At 38.2% G+C, this 26,958-nt stretch overlaps 1 protein-coding gene across 2 annotated transcripts in view; it reads left to right on the plus strand.

The window, feature by feature from the left end:
* Positions 1 to 258: 258 nt before the first annotated feature.
* LOC100031902 (cytochrome P450 2J2-like) overlaps positions 259 to 26,958 on the plus strand; it is a 40,943-nt gene continuing 14,243 nt past the window's right edge. The window contains exons 1-5 of one of the 2 annotated variants that reach the window (XM_056815031.1): positions 259 to 837; positions 2,866 to 3,028; positions 18,365 to 18,514; positions 20,486 to 20,646; positions 22,688 to 22,864. In XM_056815031.1, coding sequence (XP_056671009.1) covers positions 625 to 837; positions 2,866 to 3,028; positions 18,365 to 18,514; positions 20,486 to 20,646; positions 22,688 to 22,864 — 864 coding nt within the window. In that variant the 5' untranslated portion in view covers positions 259 to 624. The remainder of the gene's footprint in view (positions 838 to 2,865; positions 3,029 to 18,364; positions 18,515 to 20,485; positions 20,647 to 22,687; positions 22,865 to 26,958) is intronic. The other variant, XM_056815032.1, reaches the window with a different exon arrangement.

Consider the following 26,958-nt stretch of genomic DNA (forward strand, 5'->3'; position numbering starts at 1 on the left):
TCTATTCACATAGCCCTTAGGGGTCCCTGAACCCCAGATTTAGACTAACCTTAGTTCTCAAGCCTAGTTTTAGTTTGTCATAGGGATAAGAGGGCTTCCTTGAAGCCAGCTGAACTGGGGTCCAATCCCAGCTCAGAAACTTACACAGAGAGAGCTGCTTGACCTTGCCAGTTTCCTGACTTCCCTGGACTTTCGCTTTTGGCTTTCCTAAAAGAGGAACTGGCTCCCTGGATCCCTTCCTGTAGTAAAGCTCTGACGCTCTGATGTGGGCCTTATAAGGTGGATCCTTCTGTGTGGGTGCCTTCCCTGACTCCCCTGGCCAAGTCATCTCTCCAGTTTCCAACAAAGAATCCCAGTCTTCTTTTTCCGCGGAGGCGTATTTGCTGCCAGGAGGCAAGCCCTGGGAAAAGGCAGGGGGGGGTGGAGCATGGCGAAGCTCACAGTTTTCCGAGCTCTCACAGGCTGGCTGATGGTCCTCCCTATCAGCAGTTCTGAGTGACAAACAGAGCTGGAGCTTTGTTTCTCCGGCGGAACCATCTCTGCTACTGCTGCTGCTGCTGCTCCTCCCGCTGCTGCTGCAGGAAGAGGAGGAGCTTGGCTTACCTGTGCCAGAGCTCGGGAAAGATGCAGCTCCCTCTGGGAACCGTGCTCCCATCCCTTTGGGAAGGAGCCCCCCTGCAGACCCTCCTCCTCCTCTCTGCCATACTCCTGATCCTCGCAAGTTATCTGCAGAGGAAGCGGCGGCAGGCAAACTATCCCCCAGGTCCTTCTCCGCTGCCCTTATTGGGCAACTTCTTTCAGATTGACTTTAAAAAACCTCAGGTCGCCTTCCAGGAGGTAAGGAGTGAGAGGGGAGGGCCAGAACGCACGGGTTGGGAGGGGGGCAAAGGAACTGGGGTCCTGAGACAAGCTTGGGCGTGATTATCTCTGCTCTGGCCCTACCTGGGAAGCAGCCTCTTGCAATGGAAAGAACCTCCGGTTTCATATCCCTCATCTGACGTTTTGCTATCTGTGGGATCTTGAGAAACTCAGATGCTCATCACTTCTGGGATGTCACTGTGGAATATCCTTTTGTATATGCTTAGGATCAGATGGACATTGAAATCTCATCTGACCTACGATTCCCATTAAATGAAATTAAATATGTAAAGTGCTTTGTAAACCTTAAAGCAAAATGGCAGTTTTGCAATATTGATATTGCTATATCAATTTTATTATGCATACTCAATGAATCTCCGTTTGCCTTAGTCTACTCGACTGAAAATCAAGAAAAATGATAGCATCTCCTTCCCAGGATCAAATGAGAGAAAAGATCAAATGAGATCATAATTGTAACGTGCTTAACATAGTACTTGGAATACACTAAGCATTATATAAATGTTTGCTAATATTATTATCATCTATGAAGTGAGAGGTGACCTCCTTGACAGCAGGGACTATCTTTTCCTTCCTTGTGTATTCTCAGCCTTTAGCAGAGTGCTTGGCACACAGAGGACACTTAATAAATGTTCATTAATTGACTGACTAGCAGAAATTGAACCAGGAAGCCTCTGAGGTCCCTTCAAATTTTAGAAGCTGAGGTTCTTAATCTGGGACTATTGGACATTTGTTCAAGATATGTTTGATAACTGTATTTTAATATGCTTGATTTCCTTTGTAATCCTATATATTTTATTTTATGCATTTAAAAGCTTTCTTCTGAAAAGGGATTCCCTAGACTACCAAAGAGACAAAAACACACAAAAAAGGTTAAAAATCTGTGCACTAAGACTCTGATCTTAGAACTTTGGACAAGCCATGTTGTGTGTCTGAAATTCACTGGCTTTATTTGTCGATTCTGGCTATTAATATTGGCACTGCCACCATTCCAATAGTGTTTCTTCAAATTAAGTTCAGCAAATAATTACAATGATTAATATTATTAATAAATGAATTATAAATTCATAAGTTGATAAATAAATTAACAATTGGTTATAATAATTGTAACTAGAATTTTAGTGTTTTATGATTTGCAAAATATGTTACAAATATTTTTCCTTTGATAATAATGTAGAGATCAAGGGAGTTAACAGATGTGAGAATATTTTGGAAAAAACAAAGCAGAGGTTTATTATTTCAATTCCTTGGTTCTCTGGCATGTAGTATATATATTCAAAATAAAAATAGTTTCATCCCCAGGCAATATTGATAGAGATGATAATAGAGGTGCATTAAACTGTGTTGGCCCTGAAAATTTATACTTGTTTGGTTTGCCCTTATAAAATAATACTGATATGTCAAAACAATAACTGTCTCAACTTAGGTAGATAATTTAATCACTCTGGGCCTTGGTTTTCTCACCTGTAAAATGAGAAGTTTGGAGTAATTGAACTAAAATTTTCCTTAAATACACTCCCACCTAGGCAATAGAGTTCAGACAAAGATGTATTCATTATGTTTCTCAGACATGGCACTCTTTCCCATTTCCATGCTTTGGGACAGACAGTGTCTCCTGCCTGGAATACACTCCTTCCTCATCTTTACTTCTAAGAATCCTTGTTTTCCATTAAAGTTCAACTAAATCATCATCTTAAATATGAAACATTTTTCAATCCTCCAGCTTTTACATCTGTTCAATTATATATTATTTCTATATAAACACATATTAGCATAGCTATATCTTTATATATGTATACATACACACAATCATTTAGGGACCCTTGTAACTTTTATCTTTGTAGCCACAACATTTGCCACATTGTTTATTGGTTGACCCCATTAGAACTGATGTTTCAGATTAGTAGAATGTCCTCTGATGAGAGTACAGATTTGAAAAATAGCCTAAAAGGCAATGGAGGTTTGCGACTCAAATTAACTCTTTTTCAGTTTGTCAGGAAATACGGAAATGTTTTCTGCATGGAGCTGGGCAGTTTTACCTTTGTATTTGTAACTGGAATGCCATTGATCAAGGAAGTCCTGGTCAACCAAGATCAGGTGTTTATTGATCGTCCCCAAAGTGTTTTGCGTTCTTACGCCTTTAAATCATCTGGTGAGTTCCTTGAATTTTGATAAACATTTTACATCTCCAGTGCTCTTCGAAAGGTACATTTCACCCCTGTCCTTCCTTCTTGGAGAATTTCAACCCATTATAGAAGACTTGTGACTCAAAGTATTATGGTAGAAGAAATAGACCTTTAAAGTTTCTTTGCTTCATGCCTGAGAGTGGGGTGAGGAGAATACGTTGAAGGGGAAGGTAATCTGGATGGTGAAGGGGTTCATATTCATCATGATGTAGGCTGGCAGTAGGCAGTAAGGGGTAAATGGGACCTTCATACTCTGAAATCTTGCATTTCTCATGTTAGAATTAGTTAGACATTAACCTGAAGATCTGTAGTTTCAGCATAAATCAAACATGAATTGTGGATTGTTCTGTAAGAATTAAAATAAATATTTATTTCTACATATGTATACACACACACGCACACACACACACACACACACACACACACACACACACACTAAAGTTTACTGGAAGGATAGACAATGTTCCTATAAGTAACCTGACTGCATGGTGCCTAGCCTGCAAGTATCTTCTTCATTTCCCCTCACTTGCCTCCTCTGTCTCCTCTCCCTTCTCCCTTTCAATTTTCCTGTGGATCTCCTCATGGTCCTTGTGGTTACCCAAACCTTAACTTTTATTGACATACAGAACATACAGTGACACAACCCTGGCTCAACTGTGGTATGTCAGGAATGTTTAATAGACAGATAAAGTTACTCAGGAGGGGGAGGGTATGAGCTTCCTTGACATGGTCCCCCCTGTGATCCTTTGGGAAACCCTTCTCCCCAATGGATCATTTAAATATAACTATCTTATAACTCTAAATACCTTCTAGCTAAGAGTACATACAATATTGCATTTTTCTAAGAGGGAGTCACAATAGTTAAGAGAAGGAAGTAAAATTTAAAAAAAAACTGATTGATAGACACGTTGACAAAATGTCAATTAGGGGGCAGTCCCCTTTGGTATAAGAGTTTATATTCAGAATAAGTATATTCAACCCCTTCAATTTAGTTCTTTATATCCCAAAGTTCATTCTGGATCTTTTGATGCAGTGTGTAGCTTCTTCAGGCATCTTTACAGCACCTTCTCCAAAAGGATCCACTTTCTTGATTTTGAAGTGTTGGTAAGTTTCTTTTCCTGAAATTTCTCCAAAAAATTTTAAACCTTGAATTTTAGAATAATTCTACAATCCCCCCTGAAGAGGGTGTTGACCAACACCAGAATCACACTGGGATACATGACTGAGTTACGAGGTATATGAAACAATTGTCAAAAGTAAAACAAAACAAAAAAAACACCCCAAAAATCTCAAATAAAAGAGTAAAAAATGATATTCTGTATAAAAACAATAAGTAGTACAGAAATGATAAAAAAAATGAAATAACAATCTTACGTGTAAAACTATAACAGGTTTTTGAATCACAGGCAAGGCTATATTAAAGTGACTTATGTCTCACAATCCTGTGGGACAAGAGCAGAAACACAAATACAGCACTTTACCCATTTGCCGCCAGTACTACAGAAAATTGCCAAACTATAAGAGAGAAAGGACTCAGTTACAGCAGGAAATGGGAAAAATCATGCCCTGGTCTGATTGTACTGTCACTATCAGAGATAGGGGGAGCCAGGATGATAGCCAAACTGAGGTAATTGAGTCAGAATATTGCACATGGAGTGTGGTACAAGGAGTCCTGCATCTTAACATATGTCAAGCACTATAAACTTGATTCACACACTAGCTTCAAGTCCTTTTGTATTTGCATAGAAGTTCAACAATCCTCCCTGGATTGGAATTTGGTCTTTTTTTTTTTTTTACCTCATGCTACTTGGCACTGTATATTGACATTTTTGTTCCCTTCTCCTGGAATCAGACATAATCATTAAACAAAGTCCATGACTATCAATAAATGGCATGTTTCCATAGTCAAAAGTCTTTTGGGTATGCATATTACTAGGGTTAATAGATACTGTAAACTTATACTGTAAACTTTATTCTTCAAATAAAAAAATAATATTAATTCTATGTACTTCAAGCATCACCAATGTTAAGAAAAAAGAAAGAAAAAATCAAATATCCTATTTCAAACATAAAGGAAACAATAATTAAAAATCATAATTTCACAGTTCACATTCCATGTGACAATGTATTAGCCAAGCAGAGACACAAAACAAAAGGTGGTCACTCAAAACTGAAATGTATATCACTTTTAACTTGGTCAGGATCCACAGTGTGAGTATACATAATTTTTTCACCAGGTAAAAGTCTTTTAAAAACAGTAGTACAACAACTAATGCAGATTCTAAAAAGTACCAAAATTCCCAAAATTATAAGAGCCCATTTAAGGATAACTGCAAACAAACCAACTATCATTAGGATTCACATGACTTGCTGTATGACATGTAAAAACTTATGAACACATGAATACTTGTCACAAGTTCTACAGATGTTGCCAATCTTTCAACCTCGGCAAAGATATTTTTAACAAAGTCTATCATTACCATAATTCTAAAATTTCGTGGGAGAGAAAACCCAGAAAAACCTCTGTACTGGTGATGAAGAATTACAAATATAATAAATCTATTTAAAAGCTACAGGGCTTCACAGGAAAAAATCACCCCCACCTACATCACAGGTTAACTAAGCCACTTGGACACCTCCCTCCCTCTTGTTATGAGACTGTAACAGTGTAACATATTTGTCTCCAATATGTCCCAACCATTTTTATGTGGAGTCGAGGTGTAAAAGGCAGAAATCACTTCAGGTGTGTCATCCATTACATTTACAATAAATGAAGAGATGGGAAAATACAATGCCATTGCACTCTACTTCAACTACAAATAGATGCTTACCTCTTATTACAAACAACTCAAGAGGCAGGAAAATGAATGATCAGAGGTAGGAATGGTCCCACATATCTGAAAACCATGTATGAATACTCATTAAAATAAATTTAAATTATTATATAATTAAATTCTCCAAAATTTGTAGACAGGTTGAAACCAATGTGATGGGGTTCATCCATCATCTCTGTGTGACAATTAACAAAGGCGAAAAAAGGAACAAAATGCTGTTCATGGGGTTTTACAATGATATTCTTCAGTACAGTCATAGTCATGGGGGAGGTACAAATAAAGACAATTTAACAGAATATTTTCAATTTTGATAACTTATGAAGTAGTTAACATTGAATTACATACATCTTTTATTTAGAATTGAGTTACAGAAACTTCTTCATTCTAGGGAGGGCAGCAAACTGAAACAGTTAACATCAATAAGGCAATGAGGTCTGAAAAGATTTGAAATTCACCTCCAGACTCTGAGTTTCCTTCCCCTCCCAAGTACCATAATTTATCATGATCACTTTGTCCACACTTCTGGAGTCACCCATGCTGAGGGGAGTTCCCACATTGAGTACAGGTGTTGGGGTGTGAGCTTTTATTAGTTTCACTAGAATAACTATTTCTTCCATTACCATTACTATTCCTGAATCTTCTATTCCTATTTGCCTAATTTCTCTTCTTACAATTCATAATCACATGAACGACTTTTCCACAAAAGTAACATGTTAGTGGTTGCTTTGAGGATTATTGTAGAGGATCTCTCCTTGCTTTGCCTTTACAACTGTTACAGTTAATTCTTTTATTTCCTTCCTCAAAGTCTTGACTAAAGTAGCTTTCTCCTTATCCTTCTCATCCTGTTTAGAAGTCGATTCCTTTATTAACTTCCTTAATGCCTCCACTAAATCAGTGTTCTCTTTCTCCTTTTCCTTATGTCCCTCAAAAGCGTAAACTGCTACTCTTTTCAATTCTTCAAGTTCTATAGTAGGTCAATTTGGACAGGTAGACATAAAATAATTCCTCACTACCTTACAACTGTTTTTGACAAATTGCATTCTGATTTGTCTAAGGTTCTGTTTGCTATCCAGATCAAGCTCAATATATCTTCCTCCCAGCTCGATAAGACTATCCATAAATTGGGTGGGATTTTAGCTATCTTCTTGCTTAAGATTTTCAAATTTAGTTCATGTACCAGGCCTATCAGAACAGACTCTAATAGCTTTTATAAATGAATTTCTAGCCTGCAATAGTTGTAAGTAATATTTCCTATTAATAATCCCTTTATTTAAATGTATTCAATTTAATAGTATTATTTTAGATCACTAGTAACAGTAACTAGTAACAGCAAAGAAATTCTTTTTATTTTCCTGCAGTTTTAATTCTTGACAGTGGGTGGTGCTATAAATGCATGTAGAGTGGAGGCACCTGTGGATTGACCTATCTAAGTAAGCAGTCTGATAAAGAGAAAGAAAAAAAAAACTTAAAAATGTCTTTTAATATACTCAAAAAGGCAAACAGTCTTCCAGGAAAGCTTTGAGTAGCTTTAAATATGCTAATGAAGGCCAGCACTCCCAAGGAAAATGTGACTTTAGAAATGCTAAAGAAGCTACAAGCAAAGTTTGACTGTGGGGGAGGAAGAGAGAAAAATGCAGTCTCCCCACCCACCAAGGTTAGGCAGTAGCCACATTTTTTTCAAAGTTGGGGGGGGAAGGAGCCCCTACCCCTAGTGCACAGCCTGGAAGGACCCTCAGAATTAATTTTGCAAAGCAGGCCCCTCCCCCAACAGCTCAGGGGAAAGTCAGGCAGAAACTGAGCTGGTAAAGATCTGTTGGGTCCTAGTGCCCCTTAGTTTAAAATGGGTCAGGTCGGTTGCGGGGTGGCCACATGGGGAGAGTGAAGATGCTGGGAAGAAGCAGGACTCTGCCTTTCTCCCCTGTGGTATCCAGCCCTTTAATATAATGCAGCCACCCCCCTGCCTGTATCACCAGTTCTGTTTTGGGCAAAAGCCTCCTTTCCCTTCTGTACTGCCCCAGGGAGCCCCTAAACTATACCCCAGGATTAACTTAAGGGGGTGTCTCCACGATCAGTGCAGCACCTGGCTGAGCAAAGCGGCAGCATGAGCCAGCAGTTTTGCATACCCAGGGAACTCAGGGGTTGGGGCTGGGCTTCTATAGTAAGAGAATGGGGTGGGGAAGCTTAGGGGAGGGAGTTTTTCTCACCAATCCAATATGATCTGATCTGGGGAAAAAAACAGCAGCCTATTCCCTCTCTCCACCAAAGTTCCTTTCTCATATGAAAGCAGGCCAGCTAACTGAAGCAGCTTCTATCTTACCTAAACTTTACCTAAGACTCAAAACTTCTCTCAGATGACAATTAAACATTATTCTTAGACCAATATGGTTGCCAACTGTAAGAATCAAATAAATATTTCTACCCAGATATGTATATTTATGTTTTATAAAGCTTTTTGGAAGGGTAGACAACATTCCTATAACTAACTTGACTGCATGGTGCCTAGCCTGCATGTATCTTCTTCATTCCCCCTCACCTGCCTGCTCCATCTCCTCTCCCTTCTCCCTTTTAATTCTCCCTTGGATCTCCTCATGGGGCTTGTGGTTCCCCAAACCTTAACTTTTATTGACATAAAGAACATACACCGATGCAACCCTGGCTCAACTGTGGTATGTCAGGAATGTTTGAAATACAGGTGAAGTTACTCAGGAGGAGGAGGGGATGAGCTTCCTTGACACAGTTCAATTATTGACTTTGTGCCCTGGATCTGTCACATTCTATACTAGGCATCAACTTTGTGTTCTTAGATTTAATGAATTACTTATAGTGGTCCTACAGTGTATCACATCTACCCCCACCCCCACTATGTTCCCACTCTAGAAGGGTTAGTAAGACCTCTCCTGTGTTGACAAATGATGACACAGTGGAAAATGGAGGAATGTGGAACCTGAGCACTGGGGACTCTGGCATTCCAGAAGAATCTCCCAATCTTGCACATGCTCCTATGGCAATAAACCCCAAAACATACCTCCACCTAAATTTTGGAAGGGAGATGCTAACTTTCCAGACCCCAATAAATATTCCAATCCTGATCTAGGGGATGTGGAAGCTCAACTCCATGAAGTAAACTGCCACTCTAGAGTGGAGCTGATATTCCATACTCTCATGCTCCAAAGAGGCTTTTCTACTAGCCCTTGGGTTTATCTATAAGCCCTAGAACTAATGAGTCCCCAGACTATTCCATTAGGTATTAGGGGCTATTATACCACCATAAAAACCACTTTTATTTCAAATAAAATTATTTTCTTATTCCTGGATTTAATAGTGTTTGAGTCTCCCATGGTTGGGGGAAGACCGTACTACAAACATGGGTGCATTTCATCCACATCAGTCATGTGGTAGGATTTTTGAAGGAGGTTGAGATGTTCAACTCAAGGATAAGTAGACTTAATGGAGAGAGAGAGAGGTCTGATAAGCTTTCTTCAAGGGTTTGAAGATATCTTGACAGAAAAGAGATTAGATTTGTTCTAATGGCCCCAGAACCATCAGCAAAGTGTGAGAGTTGCAAAGGAATACAAATTGACTAGATACAAAGAAAAACTTCATAACAATAAGAACCATCCAAAAATGAAATAGTTTTCCTCCAGGGGTTAAAGGTTCCCCTTCATTGGAAATCTTTAAGCAAAAACTGCTTGGAATATTTTTTTTACTGAGTACAGATTATTCTGGATGGTTTCTGAGATCCCTTCTAATTCTGAAACTCTATGGGTTTATGATTCTGTCTTTAGGCCCTTTGACTTTCATAGTGGGTTCTGGTTCCACTTAAATCTAGAGGAAATCAATAAGATCAAAGTTCAAGGTCAAATTCTTAAATGCTATAGGTCATGAGAGGTGACTGAAGAAGGGTGGTGGGAGTGGATAAGAGTTTGTGTGGATTAGTGATACCAATTCTATTATTCAGAGGAAAGAAGGAGAGTTTGTTAGGGGTAAATTTAGGGTTGAGACTGATTATATTTTTAGTTGGTTGTCAGGGATTTAAATTCTAAATCCAAATGAAATACTCAAGTCAGAATGGACTTTTATAGTGGTTTATTTACAATAGAAAGAAGAAATTAATAATGAGAGAGAGAGAGAGAGAGAGAGAAAGAGAGAGAGAGAGACAGAGAGAGAGAGAGAGAGAGAGAGAGAGAGAGAGAGAGAGAGAGAGAGAGAGAGAGAGAGAGAGAGAGAGAGAGAGAGAGAGAAGGGAACTGATCTGCTCTGGCCTGATCTGAGCCAGGCAGTTCAGAGGTCTCGGGCCACGGGGCCTCTCCAGAAAGCCAAGGAAAAGGGAAGTCAGCCTTATAACTCACCACATGACTGTCTAAAGGAAAGCAGTCTGAGGTCTCACACTGAGCTCCTCCAGTCGAGTTCTATGGCCAAGTCCACAAAAGGTTCCCTCTCACAGGAAGTGACACAAAATATAAAGGCAGGCTTTTACATCACTTCCTGTATCTCACATGTACCAATGGTGGCTTAAACTTGGCTTAGGACAGCCCAGGGGGTAAGTCAGTGGTTTGTGATTTGTCACTTGCTAGCACACGTGGGTCATAGACCTTCCTCCCCCAACACTTAATCCTTAAGTGGGGATGTATACATTCCTATTTGCTAAAATTCTAAAGACTAAGCAGGGTGGAGTAAATCTAAAATTCACAAGTTGGTGTTACTAGGACTGAAAGAATGAAGACATAGAACTGAAATCTATGGGAGGAGGATTTAAAAAATAGGAGGCTTAGGCATCTGTCCTCAGTAATGGAAAAAAGAAGAAAAAAATTGGAAAAGTCAAGTCATTGTCAAGACTTTATTAGGGAGTCATTAAGGGCAGAGTAGAAATATTACCCAGAGTAGCAAGGGTCTACTTGTTACACCAGGATAAAATGAAAATGTATATGTGATCTAGAAACAGAGTGATACCACAAGCAAATTAAAGAAACATGGAATAGTTTACTTGCCAAATTTATAGGGAAGGGGAAAATATATGACCAAAATCAGAGAGAACATTGTAAAAATGAAATGGGTTATTCTGATTACATTAATTTAAAAATATATTTATGAAAAATTATATAAATTAAACAAAATTAATGAGAAATAAATTTATAAATACATTAAACAAAATAAACAAAACAAATACAACTAAAATTAGAAGAGAAACAAAGTTGGAAAAATTAATAGGAAATATCTTTTATAAAAAAAAAGCCACATTTCTCAAGTGCATGAAGAATTGAGTCAAATTTGTAAGAGTAGAAAGCATCATCTAATTAAAGAATGCTCAAAGGACATAAACAGACAATTCTTTTTTTTCCCTTAAGAAGTTCATATTTTCTTTTTTTTAAACCCTTACCTTCTGTCATTAAATCTAAGTATCAATTCTTTTTTTTAAACATTATTTTATTTGGTCATTTTCAAACATTATTCATTAGAAACAAAGATCATTTTCTTTTCCTCCTCCCTTCCCACCACTCCTCCCAATGGCAATGTGTGATTCCTCTGGGTATTTGCTAAGGTTTAAGTAATACCAGTTATCACTCTTTTCATCTCCTTCTTATAAGAGAATTCTTCCCCTCCCTTTCCCGTGTGTATCTTCGTGTGACAAAGATTATTCTATTTAATTTATTTCTATTTCTTCAAGTATATCTTAGTACTGTCATTGATTCCCCCTCCATGTTTCTTTCTTTTTGTTTTTTCCCCCTCCAAATCATGTTAATGCCCCAATCTTTTCATATGAGTGATTCTTTTGATTGCTCTAATAATGCATATAATTTTTGAAAGTTACAGATAACATTTCCCCCATATGTTAGTATGTATGATTTGATCTAATTGTAGCACTTATAGAAGAGAGTTTGAATAAAAGGGAAAAAGAAAACACTTCTCCTTTTCCCTTTCTTTCATATTTACCCTTTCATGCTTCTCTTGCTCTTTGTGTTTGGATGTCAAACCTTCCACTGAGTTCTAGTCTTTTCTTTGCAAATACTTGGAAATCTTCTATTTTGTTGAATGCCCATACTTCCCTCTGGAAGTATATAGTCAGTTTTGATGGGTATCTGATTCTTGGTTGAAGACCCCGTTCTCTTGCCTTTCTGAATATCATGTTGCAGGCTTTGCATTCTCTTAGCGTGTCCGCTGCTAGGTCTTGTGTAACCCTTATTGTGGCTCCTCTGTGTCTGAAGTTTCCTTTCTTAACTTCTTGTAAGATTTTCTCCTTAGCTCTGAAGCTCTTGAATTTGGTGATTACATTCCTGGGGTTGTCCTTTAGGGATTTAGTATAGAGGGTGTTCTATGAGCCCTTTCTTTTTCTATTTTGCCCCCTTGCTTGAGAACATCAGGGCAATTTTCTTTGATGATTTATTGTAGTATGTCATCGAGATTTTTGTTTATCTCTGTTTTTTTTCAGGAAGACCAATGGTTCTTAAGTTGTCTCTCCTTCCTCTGTTTTCCTGGTCTGTCACCTTGTCAGTGAGATATTTTATATTTTCTTCTAATTAATTAATTTTTTGACTTTGCTATATTAATTCTTGCTGTTTTACAGGATCACTGTCTTCCAGTTGCTTAATTCTGATCTTTAAGGACTGATTTTGCTTTTCAGTTTGACCTGCCCTTCTGTTTGAGGCTTCCAGATGTTTCTACAGTTGGGAGTTCTTGTCTGTCAGGCTGCTGACCTCTTTCTGAATTTTTTTTTCCCATTTTTCTTTCCAGAAGGTTCCCATCTTTTGGATAAGCTCCATTTTGAGTTTTTCCAGAGCTTGTGGATAATTTCCATTTTGGGGGGAATATTTTGATTTTGTTTAAATTTCATCCTCTTTTTTCCTCTGAAGCCTGGGTTTTCCCTCCATAAAAGTTTTCAATAGTCATTTTTTCCCTTTCTTCTTGGAGGGTTGATCTTGGGCAGTGTCAGCCATCCCTTTGGTGGTTTTCCCTTTCCCTTTTAGTCAGAGGTCTGGGTGAGATGGGTGGGTTTTCTGTGGATTTAGGTGGCAGTGCTTTTGCCTCAGACTGATTCTTCCCAGCCTCTGCAGTTTGTTAGCATGCCCGCCCTGTGGTCTGTGGTCTCTTCTCTGCCGTGCGCAGGAGTCTCCTGTAATACCGCTCTGAGGGGTAGTTCCCTGGTAGCCCTTGTCAGTTCCCTAGGACCCTGGTGTGCCCCCCCTCACTACAGCGAGGAGTGGAGCTTTTGCCTTAGGCAGTTTCTACAGTTTCTAGAGTCTCCACAGTGTTCGCAGTTTGCAAGAGCTCCCGCGGTCTGAGCACTCTCCAGTACGCAGTGGTCTCCAGTAAAACTGCTCTGAGGGGTAGTTCCCTGACAGTCCTCGTTAGATCCCAAAGGTCCTGGTGTGCCCCCCCCCCCTAGACAGTGATGTTCCGCACTCACTTACTGTCTCTGGTGAGCGTGCTGGCTCCTACTCTGGTTCTGTACGTGGGGTGGGGGAGGAGTAGCTCAACTCATGTTTGTGTGCAAGCTTTTCCTCCTTCTTATAGTGTGGAAATGTTCAAACCCCATGTACCTTCGTTGCTGTGGCATAATGGAGAGTCCCTCCTTTCTTCCAAGGATGATTTTTATGCTCTTTTGAGGTAGTCTATTTCTTTTGGTGCCAGGGGAGAGGAAGCGATTCGCATCTAGATTGTAGCCATGTTTACCCAGAAGTTTGGAACAGGCAATTCTTAAAGGAATAAATTAAACATATCTATAGTCATACAAAAATGCTCCAAATCACTATTGATTAGAGAAATGCACATTAAAACAACTCGTGAGATACCATCTCACATCTATCAGGTTGGCTAACATGACTGAAAAGGAAAAGGAAAAATGTTGGAGAGGATGTAGGAAAATGAAAACTATGTATTCCCTTTGATTCAGAAAATCTACTGCTGGGCCTGTATCCCAAAGAGATAAAAGAGATTAGGGAAAATGGCATGACTGTTCCAAAATATTTTTATCAGCTATTTTTGTAATGGAAAAAAAATTGGAAACCAAAGGATTGTCCATAACTTTGGGAACAGAGAAAGAATTTGTGGTATATAATTTAAATGGAATACTATTGCACCATAAGAAACCATGAACAAGATGAGTTCAGAAAAACCTGGAGAGACTTATATGAATTCATGCAAAGTGAATTGAGCAGAACCAAGAGATAATGTATATAATAGCAGAAGTATTATATGGTGATCAAATATGTAGTACTTAATCATTATCAGCAGAGAAAATTTGCAAGATATCCACAAGAGACTCATGATGAATGTGCTATCCACAGTGAATAAAAAGAACTGCTGGAGTCTAAGACACATCAAAACCTGCCATCCTCCACTTCATTTCCTTCATAGATTTTTATTGGGACTTTTATCATGATGAGCTATATGGAAACAAGTATTACATTAAAGTACTGATATTATCTTTACCAGATTATTTATCACTTTGGTGGGGCAGGGGAGGAAGGGAGGGAAGGAAAAAGAAAATCAGAATTTCTAAAATGTCAGTAAACAATTTTCAAAAATTAATTCTACCTGTAACTGAAAAAAATGAATAAATTAAATAATCCACAGCAGTACTTAGAACAGTATATAATACATAATGACAAATGTTGACTGATTGACTGAGACTTTGAAATTTATAAAGTGGTTTCTGTCTTGCTTTCCCAATTAGATAGAATTTTAATTTTCATGAGAGCTTAGGAAGCCTAACACCGTCTACACCTCTATTGTCCCTTAATGCAGTACTTTGCTTATTTTCAACTCCTAATAAATGTTTGTTACATTAATAAGTGAAAGAGTCGATGAAGGATACTTAGATATTTGAGAAAATCACAGAATTGTTGTGTCAAAAGGCACCTCAGAATCTTCACTGGATTGTCTGAGACTAACTTGGAATTTCCCTCTCAATATTTCCAACAAATGATCATCCAAACTCAGTTTCAAGACCTAGAAAAAATAGGGAGTCCATCATCCCTCCAAGAAGCCCATTCTCCTTTGTAGCAGTTCTGACTTGTTAGAGGGACAAACCTTCTTTCTTACATCTTTCATTGATTGCTGCTAGTTTTACCAGTAACCATAAAAGTTAACCTCTCCTCTATATAGACACAATTTGCTTTTGGTTAGTTCTTCTGCTCTCTTTTTATCCTATTAATAACCTGTGGCTTACTGTAAGACACTGGGGTGACCCTCTCTATCAGATGTAGCATATGAAATCTCTAGTCACTGGATTTCCTGTGACACATCCTGGCTCAAATCTATCTCTTATTTCATTGTCTTGTTTTGACAATGCCACCATTACTCTTTAGTGCCTACCTATTTTTGTAAACTATTTCTCTGTTATTTACTCTCCTTCTAAAAAAAACTGGTGAAACAGAGCTCTGGTGGTATGGGATGATCAATCATTCACATATCAGGTCAATTTGTAGACCTTCTGCCTTTGATGTGAAGAGGTAAAGTCATCTTAGCCAGGGCAACACTAGGCTGCGTAAGGGAGAATGATGACTACTGAATTCCAAGAGGTCTACCCCTAGCTAAATGGAGGTACTTTATGGTATGTGTATAGGATGAAAGCTTTAGAGTGGAAATAAGAGTCTTGAGAGCAAAATGCAATAGAAAGAATACAGACTGATTTTTAGTTCAAATCCCATCTCTTCCTATTTCTACCTATGTAAGTCCTGTAATCTCTTTAGTCCCCAATTTTCCTCTATATAGAACAAAGATTTCAGATTAAATTATCTAATTCTAAGAATCTTTCTGACTAAAAATAAAGGATCCTATTATCTTACCCATACATTATTCTTAGAGTAGGCATTATGATACTGAGTGAGAGGTACAGCTTTGCGTTAAGATATCTTATCATTGATTCATGAGATATAAATGAGAATGGAAAATTCTTTTTTTTTCTTTGGGATGGCTCTCTGGGAGGGAGGAAGGAGAAAGGAGAAAGATATAGGAGGAAACATAGGCAATGTGAAAACAAAATCTATCAATAAAACTATTTTTAAAACATTCTTTTAAAAAAAAGAACATTAGGAGGCCCAATTTTTGATCCCATCTGAGACACTTATCTGCCTCAGGTACTTCTACTGTAAAATGGGAGTATCACTTGTATTAGAGGATTGTGAAAGAAGTGTTTGTGAAACTGTTATATATATATATTGAGAGAGAGAGAGAGAGAAACTATGGTTTATTGAGGAGCACAGTAGAAGTGAGACCAAGGGATTTGGACTCAGATCCTATGAGTTATAGATCTGTCTCTACTCTTCTTGGTCTTGTAACTTTGGGTATGTCCTGAATTTACTCTGACTTCAGTAAATAGAGCTACAAGTACAATATAACATATATTACATTTATTATGCTGGATCCTGGATAAGACAAAATTATAAAGCAGGCAATCATTGACCTCAATGAAAAAACCCAGATTTTTATAATAAAGAAAATTTTAAGGATCAAAATCTGGAGTGGGAATGCACTTAGAATTAATAGAGTCCACACCCCTCCTTGTACAAATGAGGAAAATTAGTCTGAGAGATTTACTATAAACCACATAGATAGTAAATATCAGAGGCAGGGTCTAAACTAGGTCCTCTGTATCTAGGGCAAAAGTTCTTTCCACAATAATATGAAATCTACCAAATACTCTAGGAGTCAAGAGAATAATGATTTTTTTTCCTGGAATCAAAATTTTTTATTTTATTAAAGTACAGAAATCCCTCTATTGAAATAAAATTTATATGGAATCCAATTCCTGGAAAGAATTGGGTAATCAATTGTTCTATGAGTCCTATTATCATCTTTCTGACTTCCCTGTCCATAACACTTTTCCCTGGACATCCTCTTCTGATCTATAGGTGTTGTCTTCCATTTTTAAAGTGGAGGCTCTTAGAGGTTAAGGATTGCTTGCTTTCTTGTTTCTGCTGTAGTCATCACCTAAGGCATTCTCCTTCCTTCATTTACTGTTGCAGATTTCTAGACATAGAGGGTTATCTGGTATCCTTAGAGGATGAGCAGCTCATCCAGGTTGACACAGTAGGTGTCAGAGTAAGGATTTAAACCCAGGTCTTCCTGAATCCCAAACCATTATTCTTCCAGCTACTGGTCAGAACATCTTTTCACTCTGCTTCTTGTAAATCTCTCTGTGTTACTTTTTTTCTAATACACTAGTGCCACAAGAAGGTCATCCATTCATGAATCAGGTCAATTTATAGATCCTCTACTTGGACAAGAAGACATTTATATCAGCTCTGTCTGCTGGAGAAGTCCAACTGTTATGCAAAGACTTCAGGGATCCTGAGACTATTGATTTAAATCTGTGAGGAACAAGAATGTCCCTTTTATAGTTGACAAAACTAAAACCAAGAGAGACTAGCCCAGGATTACAAAGATATTATGCATCAGACTGAGGCAGGATTTGAATTCAGATCTTCCTGTCTCTATATCCAACATTCTGTCTACATGCTTTATACCATTATTATATACCCTGCCTAAGGCAACTGACACTTCATGACTTCTTTTGGAGATTTCTTGGCAAAGATATTGGAATAGTTGGCCATTTCCTTCTCCAGGTCATAGTAAGATGAGGAAACTGAGGCAAATGAGATTATTTAACTTGCCTAGCATCACATAGCTAGTGGCCAGATTTAAGCTCTTGACTCCAGGGCCAGCATTCTATCCACTCAGCCAATGTGCTTCAATATTTGCTTAAATGCTTTAAAAAGAGTTATGGAGTTCAACTCTTTGCTTCCTACATTGAAGCACAACAACCCTTTATGACTATGTAGATCTTCCTTTGATCCCCAAGAGTTTACCATTGACCTATCAGCCTTTTGGCACTGAGCCTCTACATATTGCCATGTTGTATTTTGGTCAACAGAAGCATAGCTAATGTCAATCAAAGCCTTTTTAGTCAATCGTCGATAAACATCTATTAAGTGCTAAAGAAAATGAGGTGGAATTTAATACCTTGTGCAAAAGGAGGAACTGACTCGCACTTATGTTTCCCAAGGCCCCTGGCCGGCTTATATACCGTTAGTACCTCTAGAACTTGACATTTTCCTCTGCATCATCTTTAGGACTTCCAGATCTTTCCATGTGCTCTAGACTTGAACTTTAAGTGTTATACTGCCAATTACCATGTGAGTTCTTTAGGTCAGGGATTATCTAGCTCTTTTCTATGTGTATACCCAGCACAGCATTGGGTACATAACAGACCTTTTCCTTCCTTCCTTCCTTCCTTCCTTCCTTCCTTCCTTCCTTCCTTCCTTCCTTCCTTCCTTCCTTCCTTCCTTCCTTCCTTCCTTCCTTCCTTCCTTCCTTCCTTCCTTCCTCTCTTTTCCTGTCTTTTTTCTTTCTCTTGTTGAATTGAATTCCTGGAATTGCTGGAAGAGGGAATAATCACATCATTAAATTAAAGATCTTTTGAAATATTGATATTTTGAAATATTGATACAGATTTTTATTATAATTTAGGTTTAATCATGTCTGAAGGTCAAGCATGGAAACATCAAAGAAGATTTACCTTAATGACCCTAAAGAATTTTGGCTTAGGAAAGAGGACCCTGGAACATCGGATCCAGGAGGAGGCCATGTACCTCACTGAGGCTATCAGGGAAGAAAAAGGTAAGGGCTGGTCAGACAGACAGATTTTCAATTGCTTCCAATTGTCCTTTTGGCCAAATGGTCATTAAAAGGTATCTGTTCCTGGGGGTGGGAGAAGTGGGATGGGTGGGCATATCACTCCTAGACTAGAGACAGATAAGTGTCCTTACCTAGTGAAAGGTTTAAAAAAAACTGTTATAAGAAGAAATGAGGCAGTAAGCAAAGAAACCCCTTTAGAATCTATTCTCCTTAATGTCATTATAATCATCTTCTGATATCAAGTACAGAGACTTCTGGATGCCTCTCTTCTTGAAGTAACACTCATAGAGTCCTGCCTTAACCAGCCACTTGGAGAAATTCCTACCCACACATATATACCACTGTACTTCTGCCTCTATTTTTTCCCTGCTTCCCATATCTCCCTCTTTTTTTTCTTTTTCCTCATCTTCTTTCTTTTCCAACTACTGATTCATCTATTTTCTGCTCTGTATTCTTCCTTTTCATTACTCCCCTTTCCTTTCTGCTTTCCTCTCCTCTTCTCCTTCTACATCTACACACACACACACACACACACACACAGACATATATATATATATATATATATATATATATATATATTGCTGCATTTATTTTTAAAAAATTGATTATTTTTAACTAAAAATTTCTTTTTCTCTCTTCTACTTTCTCCTCCCATTGGAACAACAAAAACCTTATAACAAATATATAGTCAAGCAAAATAATTCTTACATTGGCCATATCCAGAAACACATCTCATTATATAGCCTAAGTCTATCACCTCCTAGTCAAGAAGTGGGGAACATACACTATCATTGGTTCTCTGGAATCATGGTTTGGATTACATTGATCCATATTCATAAGTTTATCAAAGTTGTCTTTCTTTTCACAATGAAGATATTGTATATCCATCTACTTTTCCTTTTATTTCTCTAATTCTTTTTATTTATCTTCCTATCCCACACCCTCATCCATTTTACCTTTGCTCCTTCTCTTCTGCTGTGTGCACTTATTATCATCAATTTAGAGAAAGAATGGATTTTAAAGAACATCAAGTTCAACCCTCTCTCCCATTCTTCAGAAAAGTAAACTGAGGAGTAGAGTAACTGAGTCACTTACCCAAGGTCAACCTTGGGTAATAAATGTTAAGTGTGTACTCTATGCTATAAATAAAGGGAAAAAATAATGAGTTAGGCAATGTCCTCACAGAACTTCCAGGCTGAGGAGAAATACAACAACAAAAAAAACAGCTAGGCACAAACAAGATTTACACAGGAGAACCTGGAAATAATGAACAGGAGAAGGTACTGGAACTCTTGTAAATATCTGAGGAAAGAGTTAAACACAAATCTCCCTGGCTCCAAGTCGAGTAGCCTACATCCAACATCATTATGACCTCCTTTGCTGATTTACCTCATATCTTTTCTTTTCATTCCAATATTTCCAACTGTAATTTCAGCACTGTTGCTCACATGCCTTCAAGTAACCCACAGGGGCATAGGTTCATGGGTATTTATATATGTACACATGCAGGTGTGGATATTAATGCATATGTGTCCCCATACCTATTGCACACAGGTGGGCACACTTTGGCATACCTATGCATGTGATATATTAAACATAATCATAGATAGTTAGACCTCCCTTTGAGCTCATCTAGTTCAACCCCTTCATTTCCTGATGAGTAAATGTAAGTAAAGAGACATAAAATAACAGTAACCTATGTTGGAACAACACATGCCAATTCAATCCAAAGTCTTGATTGAAAACTAAAAAAAGGGCATGCTCTTTTCTTTCTTTCTCATATCATTTAAAGCAATTGCTTGTTATGGACAATAAAAGAAAGCTATTGTGTGTTGGGGAGGAGAGCATGGGGAAAAAATTTTAAGAGTAAATGATAGAAAGCAATTCTGCACTCCTTTAATGAACAGAAGTGACATGAAGAATAACCTGTTCCCTTTTTCTTCCTGTGTGCAGGACAGCCCTTTGACCCCCACTTGCAGATCAACAATGCTGTTTCCAATATTATCTGTTCCATTACTTTTGGGCATCGCTTTGAGTACCATGATTCTCAGTTTCGGGAGCTGCTGATGAGTCTGGATGAAGTCACAGTGCTTGAAGCCAGGTGGGAGTGTCAGGTAAAAGATCATCAGCCTTGCTAGACTGAGCCAGCTCAGCCTCCATTGGACAGTGCCCTTCCTTCACCAGAAAAGAAACAAGCAAGGCAGCGAGACAATGGCAGGAGTTAAGCCCACTGTTTTCCCAAGCTCCTCTAAGCAGAGAAAGTGATCAGGAAGGGAAAGGGAAGAAGCAGGAAGATTGTTTTATGTTAACAGTGACATTGGTATAAATGCAAATAAATAAATACAAAAAGGAAAAGTTTTGGTAGAGTCAGCATTAGGAGGCAGGAGGACCAGGAAAGGCTTCATGTAGAAACTGTGATTTAAATAGAGTTTGGATTTTATTATAATTAGAGATTTTATCTTCATTGCTACAGGACATGGGGATGGGGGACAGAGAGAAAGATAGAGACAAAAACAGCTTCAAAGAGACAGACAAGAAACACAGACCCAGACAGCTAGAGAAACAGAATGAGAGAGAGAGAGAAAGAAGAAACAGTCAGAAATAGGCAGATAACTTATTGTGTTGATTTTTAAGGCTTGGAAAGAACCTTACATACATTATCTTCCAGTTTGGTGCCTTTGCTCTTGCTGTCCCTCAAGTCTGGAAGGTTCTCCCTTCTCACCCCCACCTCTTGGCTTCCTTGAGGAATAACCACCAATGTTTCACCCTTTGCCACAGGATATCTTTCCCATATTCTCCAGATGCTAGTGCCTTTCCCTCTAAGATTGCTTTTCTACTATTCTGCATGAATCTTCCAAAGTTCTAGATATTTCTTTTAAAAATATTTTATTTTTACTCTATTTATGTCAATATAATTTTAACATTTATTTTTTAAAAGTCCTGAGTTCCAGATTCTCTCCCTTTCTTATGACTTTTATTCCTTCCCTCCTCTCTTACCCCCACTTCCTGAAGTTGTAAGCAATCTGATATGGATTATACATGTATAATCATACCTTAAATCATTACATTGCTAAGAATAACTAGGAGGTGGATATTTCTATATTATGTCTCCCATTATAATGTGAGCACCTTGAAGGCAGGGATTGGTATTGCTTTTTCCTCCCTTTGTATTCCTTGCACTTAGCCCAGTCCCTGGCACATAGTAGGTGTTACACATTCTAAATTCTTAATAAATTCTTGTTGACTGACTGATTTCTTTACACCCTCACATCAACCCTTTATGCTAGTTACTATTATTACTCTCATTTTGCACAAAAAAGGAAACTGAGGTAAAAGGAAATTAATGGCTTCTCCCACAGCTAATAAATGTTGGAGTCAGAATCTAACTTAGATATTCCTAAATCTTACTCCAATACTCAATCTACCCTGCCTCATAGTTGATCAATGAATAAGCCTCACATAAGGATTTACTTGCTCAAGACTTCATTTGACTCTTCAGGAGTCTGGCTATGGAAGAAAATGAGGAAGAATGGTGAATAACATTAGCTCTCATTCCCCAAAGAGGAACAAAATAGAAATTCAAGAAAATTAGGGGCTGAGGAGAAAACACCAGTTCAATTGTTAGGAATCTTTCCTTCCATCCTTGACAGTTGTGAGACTGATTAAAAAGGGTGAATGACAGATGACACTTTTGAGAGAGATGTTTAGGTAAATCAGGACATGGCCAAAGGGCTGGTGTGTAAGAGAAGATATGGTTGTACACAAGCTTGGGAGGAGAGACAGTAGTTACAGGGAGGGTGAACTGTAGTCAAACAGGAAGTTAGAATATGACACAAAAAGGGTAAATCTGGGGGCAGTTAGATGGCTCAGTGGATTGAGAGTCAGACCCAGAGATGGGAGGTCCTAGGCTCAAAGTAGGCCTCAGACACTTCCTAGCTGTGTGACCCTGGACAAGTCACTTAACCCCCATTGCTTAGCCCTTACTACACTTTTTCCTTAGAACCAATACCCAGTATTGATTCTAAGACAGAAGGTAAGGGTTTAAAAAAATGGCAAATCTCTATCCAGACTTAGGGTGAGAAATATAAAAGGATAGGACAGTCTAATAGGAATCAGCACTCATCCCTACTTCCTCTCTATCCCTTTACATTTTAGCTCTTTGATACATTTCCTTGGATAATGAGATTCCTGCCAGGACCTCATCAGAAGTTTTTTAGAGAATGGAAGAAGCTAGAGTCTTTTGTAGTGAATGTGATCAAACAACACAAGGAAGACCAGAATTCAGAGGAGGCCCAGGACTTCATTGATGCTTACCTGAAGGAGCTGTCCAAGGTAATAAAGCAGCACAAACAATGTTCATTGTGTATTCAAAACCAAAAAAGGGGGGGGGTTGGGGGAAAGGGGGAAGTGGGTTAATAGGATCAAAACTTTACATTTGCCTCATAATGTAAACATTTTTCTTCAATGACAACTCTGGGCTGTCCTAAGAATGAGCAATATTTCAATTTTATATGTTACATTGTGTGTGTGTGTGTGTGTGTGTGTGTGTGTGTGTGTGTGTGCAGGTGTGCCTATGTGTATTGTTAGTGAGTTTGCTGGTGGGAGAGCTCAAGATTTTTATTTAGAGCTGGAAGAGATTGTACAGCTCTTTGAATTCAACTCCCTGATTTTATTGATGAAAAATCGGAGGAAAAGCAAAATTAATTTATTTGTCCAAGTCACATCTAGTAGAAATCTGAGGTGGGATTTGATCCTATGTCTTTCTGTCTCCAAATCCAGTGCCCTTTACATTACAACCTATTCTCACTGGGAATATGTCTTGGCCCCAATATTTCATCTCAATTAATTCATCCCTGAAATGAGGAAATCCTGTGTACCCACTGTCACACAGAATTATTGTGTATATCCTTAGTAAACTGTGAACTTTATAAACAATTTAGAAATATAAAAATTCATAAAAATAAATATCAATCTTATATATGCAATCAAAACATAAATTCCTTTGAAAAGTTGTTCTCTGATGGGACTAGAGTCCATTGATAACTGTTTTTAGCCAATTTTCCCATCATCATTTTGGACATTATTAATGCCATAGTTGAACATCATTCATAAAGCTGAATGTTGTCCCAAGTATGCATATGTCCAGTCAAGAACATTCAGAAGACCACACATCAGTTGTGTTTATTTCAGGGGGCCAACTTTGGGGAAGGGCATTCATAAGCTGGAGACTATTGAGAGGAAGGCAGTCAGCAGGATGATAACCCTGCTGTATAATCCAAACTCAAAGAGGTTCTGATGAGGCAACAGGGGATGTTTAGACTGGAGAAGAGAAGACTTCAGGAGATATATTAGCTATCTGCATGTGCTTCAAGACTGGCCCTGAGGAGGTGGAATTTATTGACTCTGCTTATTCCCAGAAGGCAGAATATGGTGGGTATTATGAGTCAAATGTAAAAGGATAGAGAGGAAGAAGCTGCTAATAAAGGGAAAAATTCCCCCTTTAAAGTAGAACGAACTGCCTCAGAAGATTATGGGTTAAAGACAAATGAGAAAATTTTGACTTATTTTAGAAGTTTCCTCTTGAGGTATAAATTGGACTTAGGTCAGAGGTGTCAGACATGTGACCAGTGTAGTTCTTCTAAGTGTATAGTTTTGTAAAGGGGAAGCTAGGTGACCTATTGAATAATGTTCTGGGCTTGCAGTCAGAAAGAATTGAAGGTAAAGTCTGAGGTCAGACTCTTATTAGCTGTACCCTGGACAAGACACTTAACCCTGTTTATCTTAGTTGCCTAATCTGTAAAATGAGCTAGAGGAGAAAATGGGTAACTACTCCATTATCTTTACCAAGAAAACAAATAGGGTCATAAAAAGATAGATACAATAAAAAAAATGAACAACAATTTTGTGCAAGCCTGAAAGCAAAACATTATATAAATAAGTTAAATTCATTTATATAGGAAATCAAAATATAACCACCTTTGGGAATTTGTGTAACAGTCAAATAAGTGGACCATCTCAATGTGGCAACACTCTTGGGTACTGCAAGAACAGATTAAAATGTATTCAATAAATATTTGACAAATTAAATAAATAAAAATATTATAGAACATAGATAATGTAAATATGTAGTTTTCTAAATCAATATGAAGCCCACAGGAATCTCTCATTTCTATTTGACTTTGGCACCATTGGAATTCTCTTAAAAATCAAACTTTTGTGTTATATCCTATATGATATAAGAATGCTGGACCTATATTTGATTTCCTCATCCTGAATTCATTAGACATGCTTATGTGGGAATGAATCATTTATCTAAATTTCAGTTTCTTCATTTGCAAAATGAAGATATTATTGGCACACTTCATAGGAATGTGGAAAAAGTTGCTGACAAATTGGAATACATTTAAATATTATTAATTTTTTGGTATTAAAAGAATAAATCAATGGAGTAAAATAGTTATGCTCATTTAGAAAAATAACAATGTTTAGAAATAACAATAACAACTACAATGTCAATGCATATGGCACCTCCAGGATTACAGAATGGTTGTTATTGTTTTTTTCCTTCTGAGAGAAATTGTGCACTAGCTAGCACAGATACCATCTCCATTTCACAGCTGAAGAAATATAAAACAAAAGAGATTAAGAGCTTTGTCCAGGGAACATGGATCATGGATATATGAGCCCAGCTCTTTTGATTCAGTGCTTTATTTTAAGATCATGATACAGATGAGGATTGAATCTCTAACTAAGGGAAGGTTATCTAAACAATGAGGTGGTCCAGAAATAGAACACTGGTCTTAAAGTCAGAGAGCCTGTTAAGGGTAAAAATTAGGGTTGTTGACTGAATATACTAGTGTTTGCCAGGGATTAAAATTCAATCCCAATAAAATACTCAAATCAATTTGGAATTTTTATGGTGGTATAATTAAAATAGAAGGAAGAAATTAAGAAGAAGAGAGAGAGAGGAAAGGGAATTGGACTGCTCTGGCAAGCCAGATAGGAGTTGGAGGTCAAGGAAAGGAGGAAAGGAGGAATCAGTCACCTCACCAAGGTTGCTCAGGGAAGATGCCTCACCTAACCTATGCTACAGAGCTTCTTCCAGTCACCTCACTGGCAAGCCGTGTAATATTTATAGGGAAAGATGGGTGGATAAGAAGAACAGGGGATATGGAAGGTTTGTAACAGGGAATGGAGGAGTTGAAGGGAGAGTAGGAATATGGCTGCTGGTGAAGAAAGGGCAAGAGATGCCCCCTGCCAAGAAGCTATTTTTTTAACAAAATGGGATGTCCAAGAAATGAGCAAATTATTATAGCCTGTAGGGCTGTCTTCTCTATGGATTGAAGCAAAGATGCCCCAGAGCAGGTAAACACAGACCCTCCTGAGGGACAAGCCTTTCCCTAGTCTTTGGTCACCCCATAGGGATCCAATAAGGACTATTTGTAGTTGGAATGGCAGTCCTGAGGTTCAGTTCCCTCTATGCCCCAGAAAAGATAGTCCACTTATCTGACTGTGATATTCAAATAAGATAAATTTTAATAACCAGTTTGGATTGGAGAGGTATCAGGGAAAAGGGAAGAGGGATGTCCCTAAATAAGGTTGTAGTCTTTCTCAGATTTGGAGCTGAGGCTAGGCCTCACAGACTGGTGGAAGGTTTCTCCTATTCCTATCTATGCTATATCTTTGCTAGTTTTCTTAATTTCAAAATCTTAGCAGTAGACAGCAAGCAACAAAGAAAGTTCTGACTTTCAGAGCTGGTTGGGCCTGTCTCTTAGGTCTGAAGCAAGTAGAGGCACCTCAGTCCAGAGACCGGGAAGCAACGTTCCCCCCTCCCCCCTCCAGGCAGGAAGTGCTCTAGTCACAAGACCAACTGCCACTCCCAGTTGCCCCTCCCCCATCAACTGTCAGTCTTGACATTTTATTCTCTCTCTAATATTCCCACTGTTGCTTGTTCCAACCCAGTGGCAGAAAGTCCAGAATTATTCTTGTTTCCTTTCCACAGCCTCAAATGCCAAACCACCCCCAGGAGTTTCCAACCTCCAAGCGAGAGAGAAGAAGTGATGTGAAATATATAGACCATTCTTTACATCACTTCCTGTGTCTCACATGTACCAATGATAGCTTAAGCTTGACTTAGGACAGCCCAGGGGGTCTGTCAGTTGTTTTGATTTGTCACTTGCTAGCACATGTCAGTCATAGGCCATCCTCCTCAACATTTAATCCTTAAGTAGGAGTGTATACATTCCTGGTTGCTAGAATTCTAAGACTAAGCAGGGTGGAATAAATCTAAAATTCACAAGAACAAACTTCAAATCTAGGTGTATAATCCAAGGAAAGTCACTAAATCTTTGCCTCCATTTCTTTAACTGTAAAATGATGGATAAAAATAGCACCTATATCACTGGGTTGTTCTGAAGATCAAGTAA

This window comes from Monodelphis domestica, chromosome 2, assembly GCF_027887165.1.
Source record: "Monodelphis domestica isolate mMonDom1 chromosome 2, mMonDom1.pri, whole genome shotgun sequence".
Taxonomy (NCBI): Eukaryota; Metazoa; Chordata; class Mammalia; order Didelphimorphia; family Didelphidae; genus Monodelphis; species Monodelphis domestica.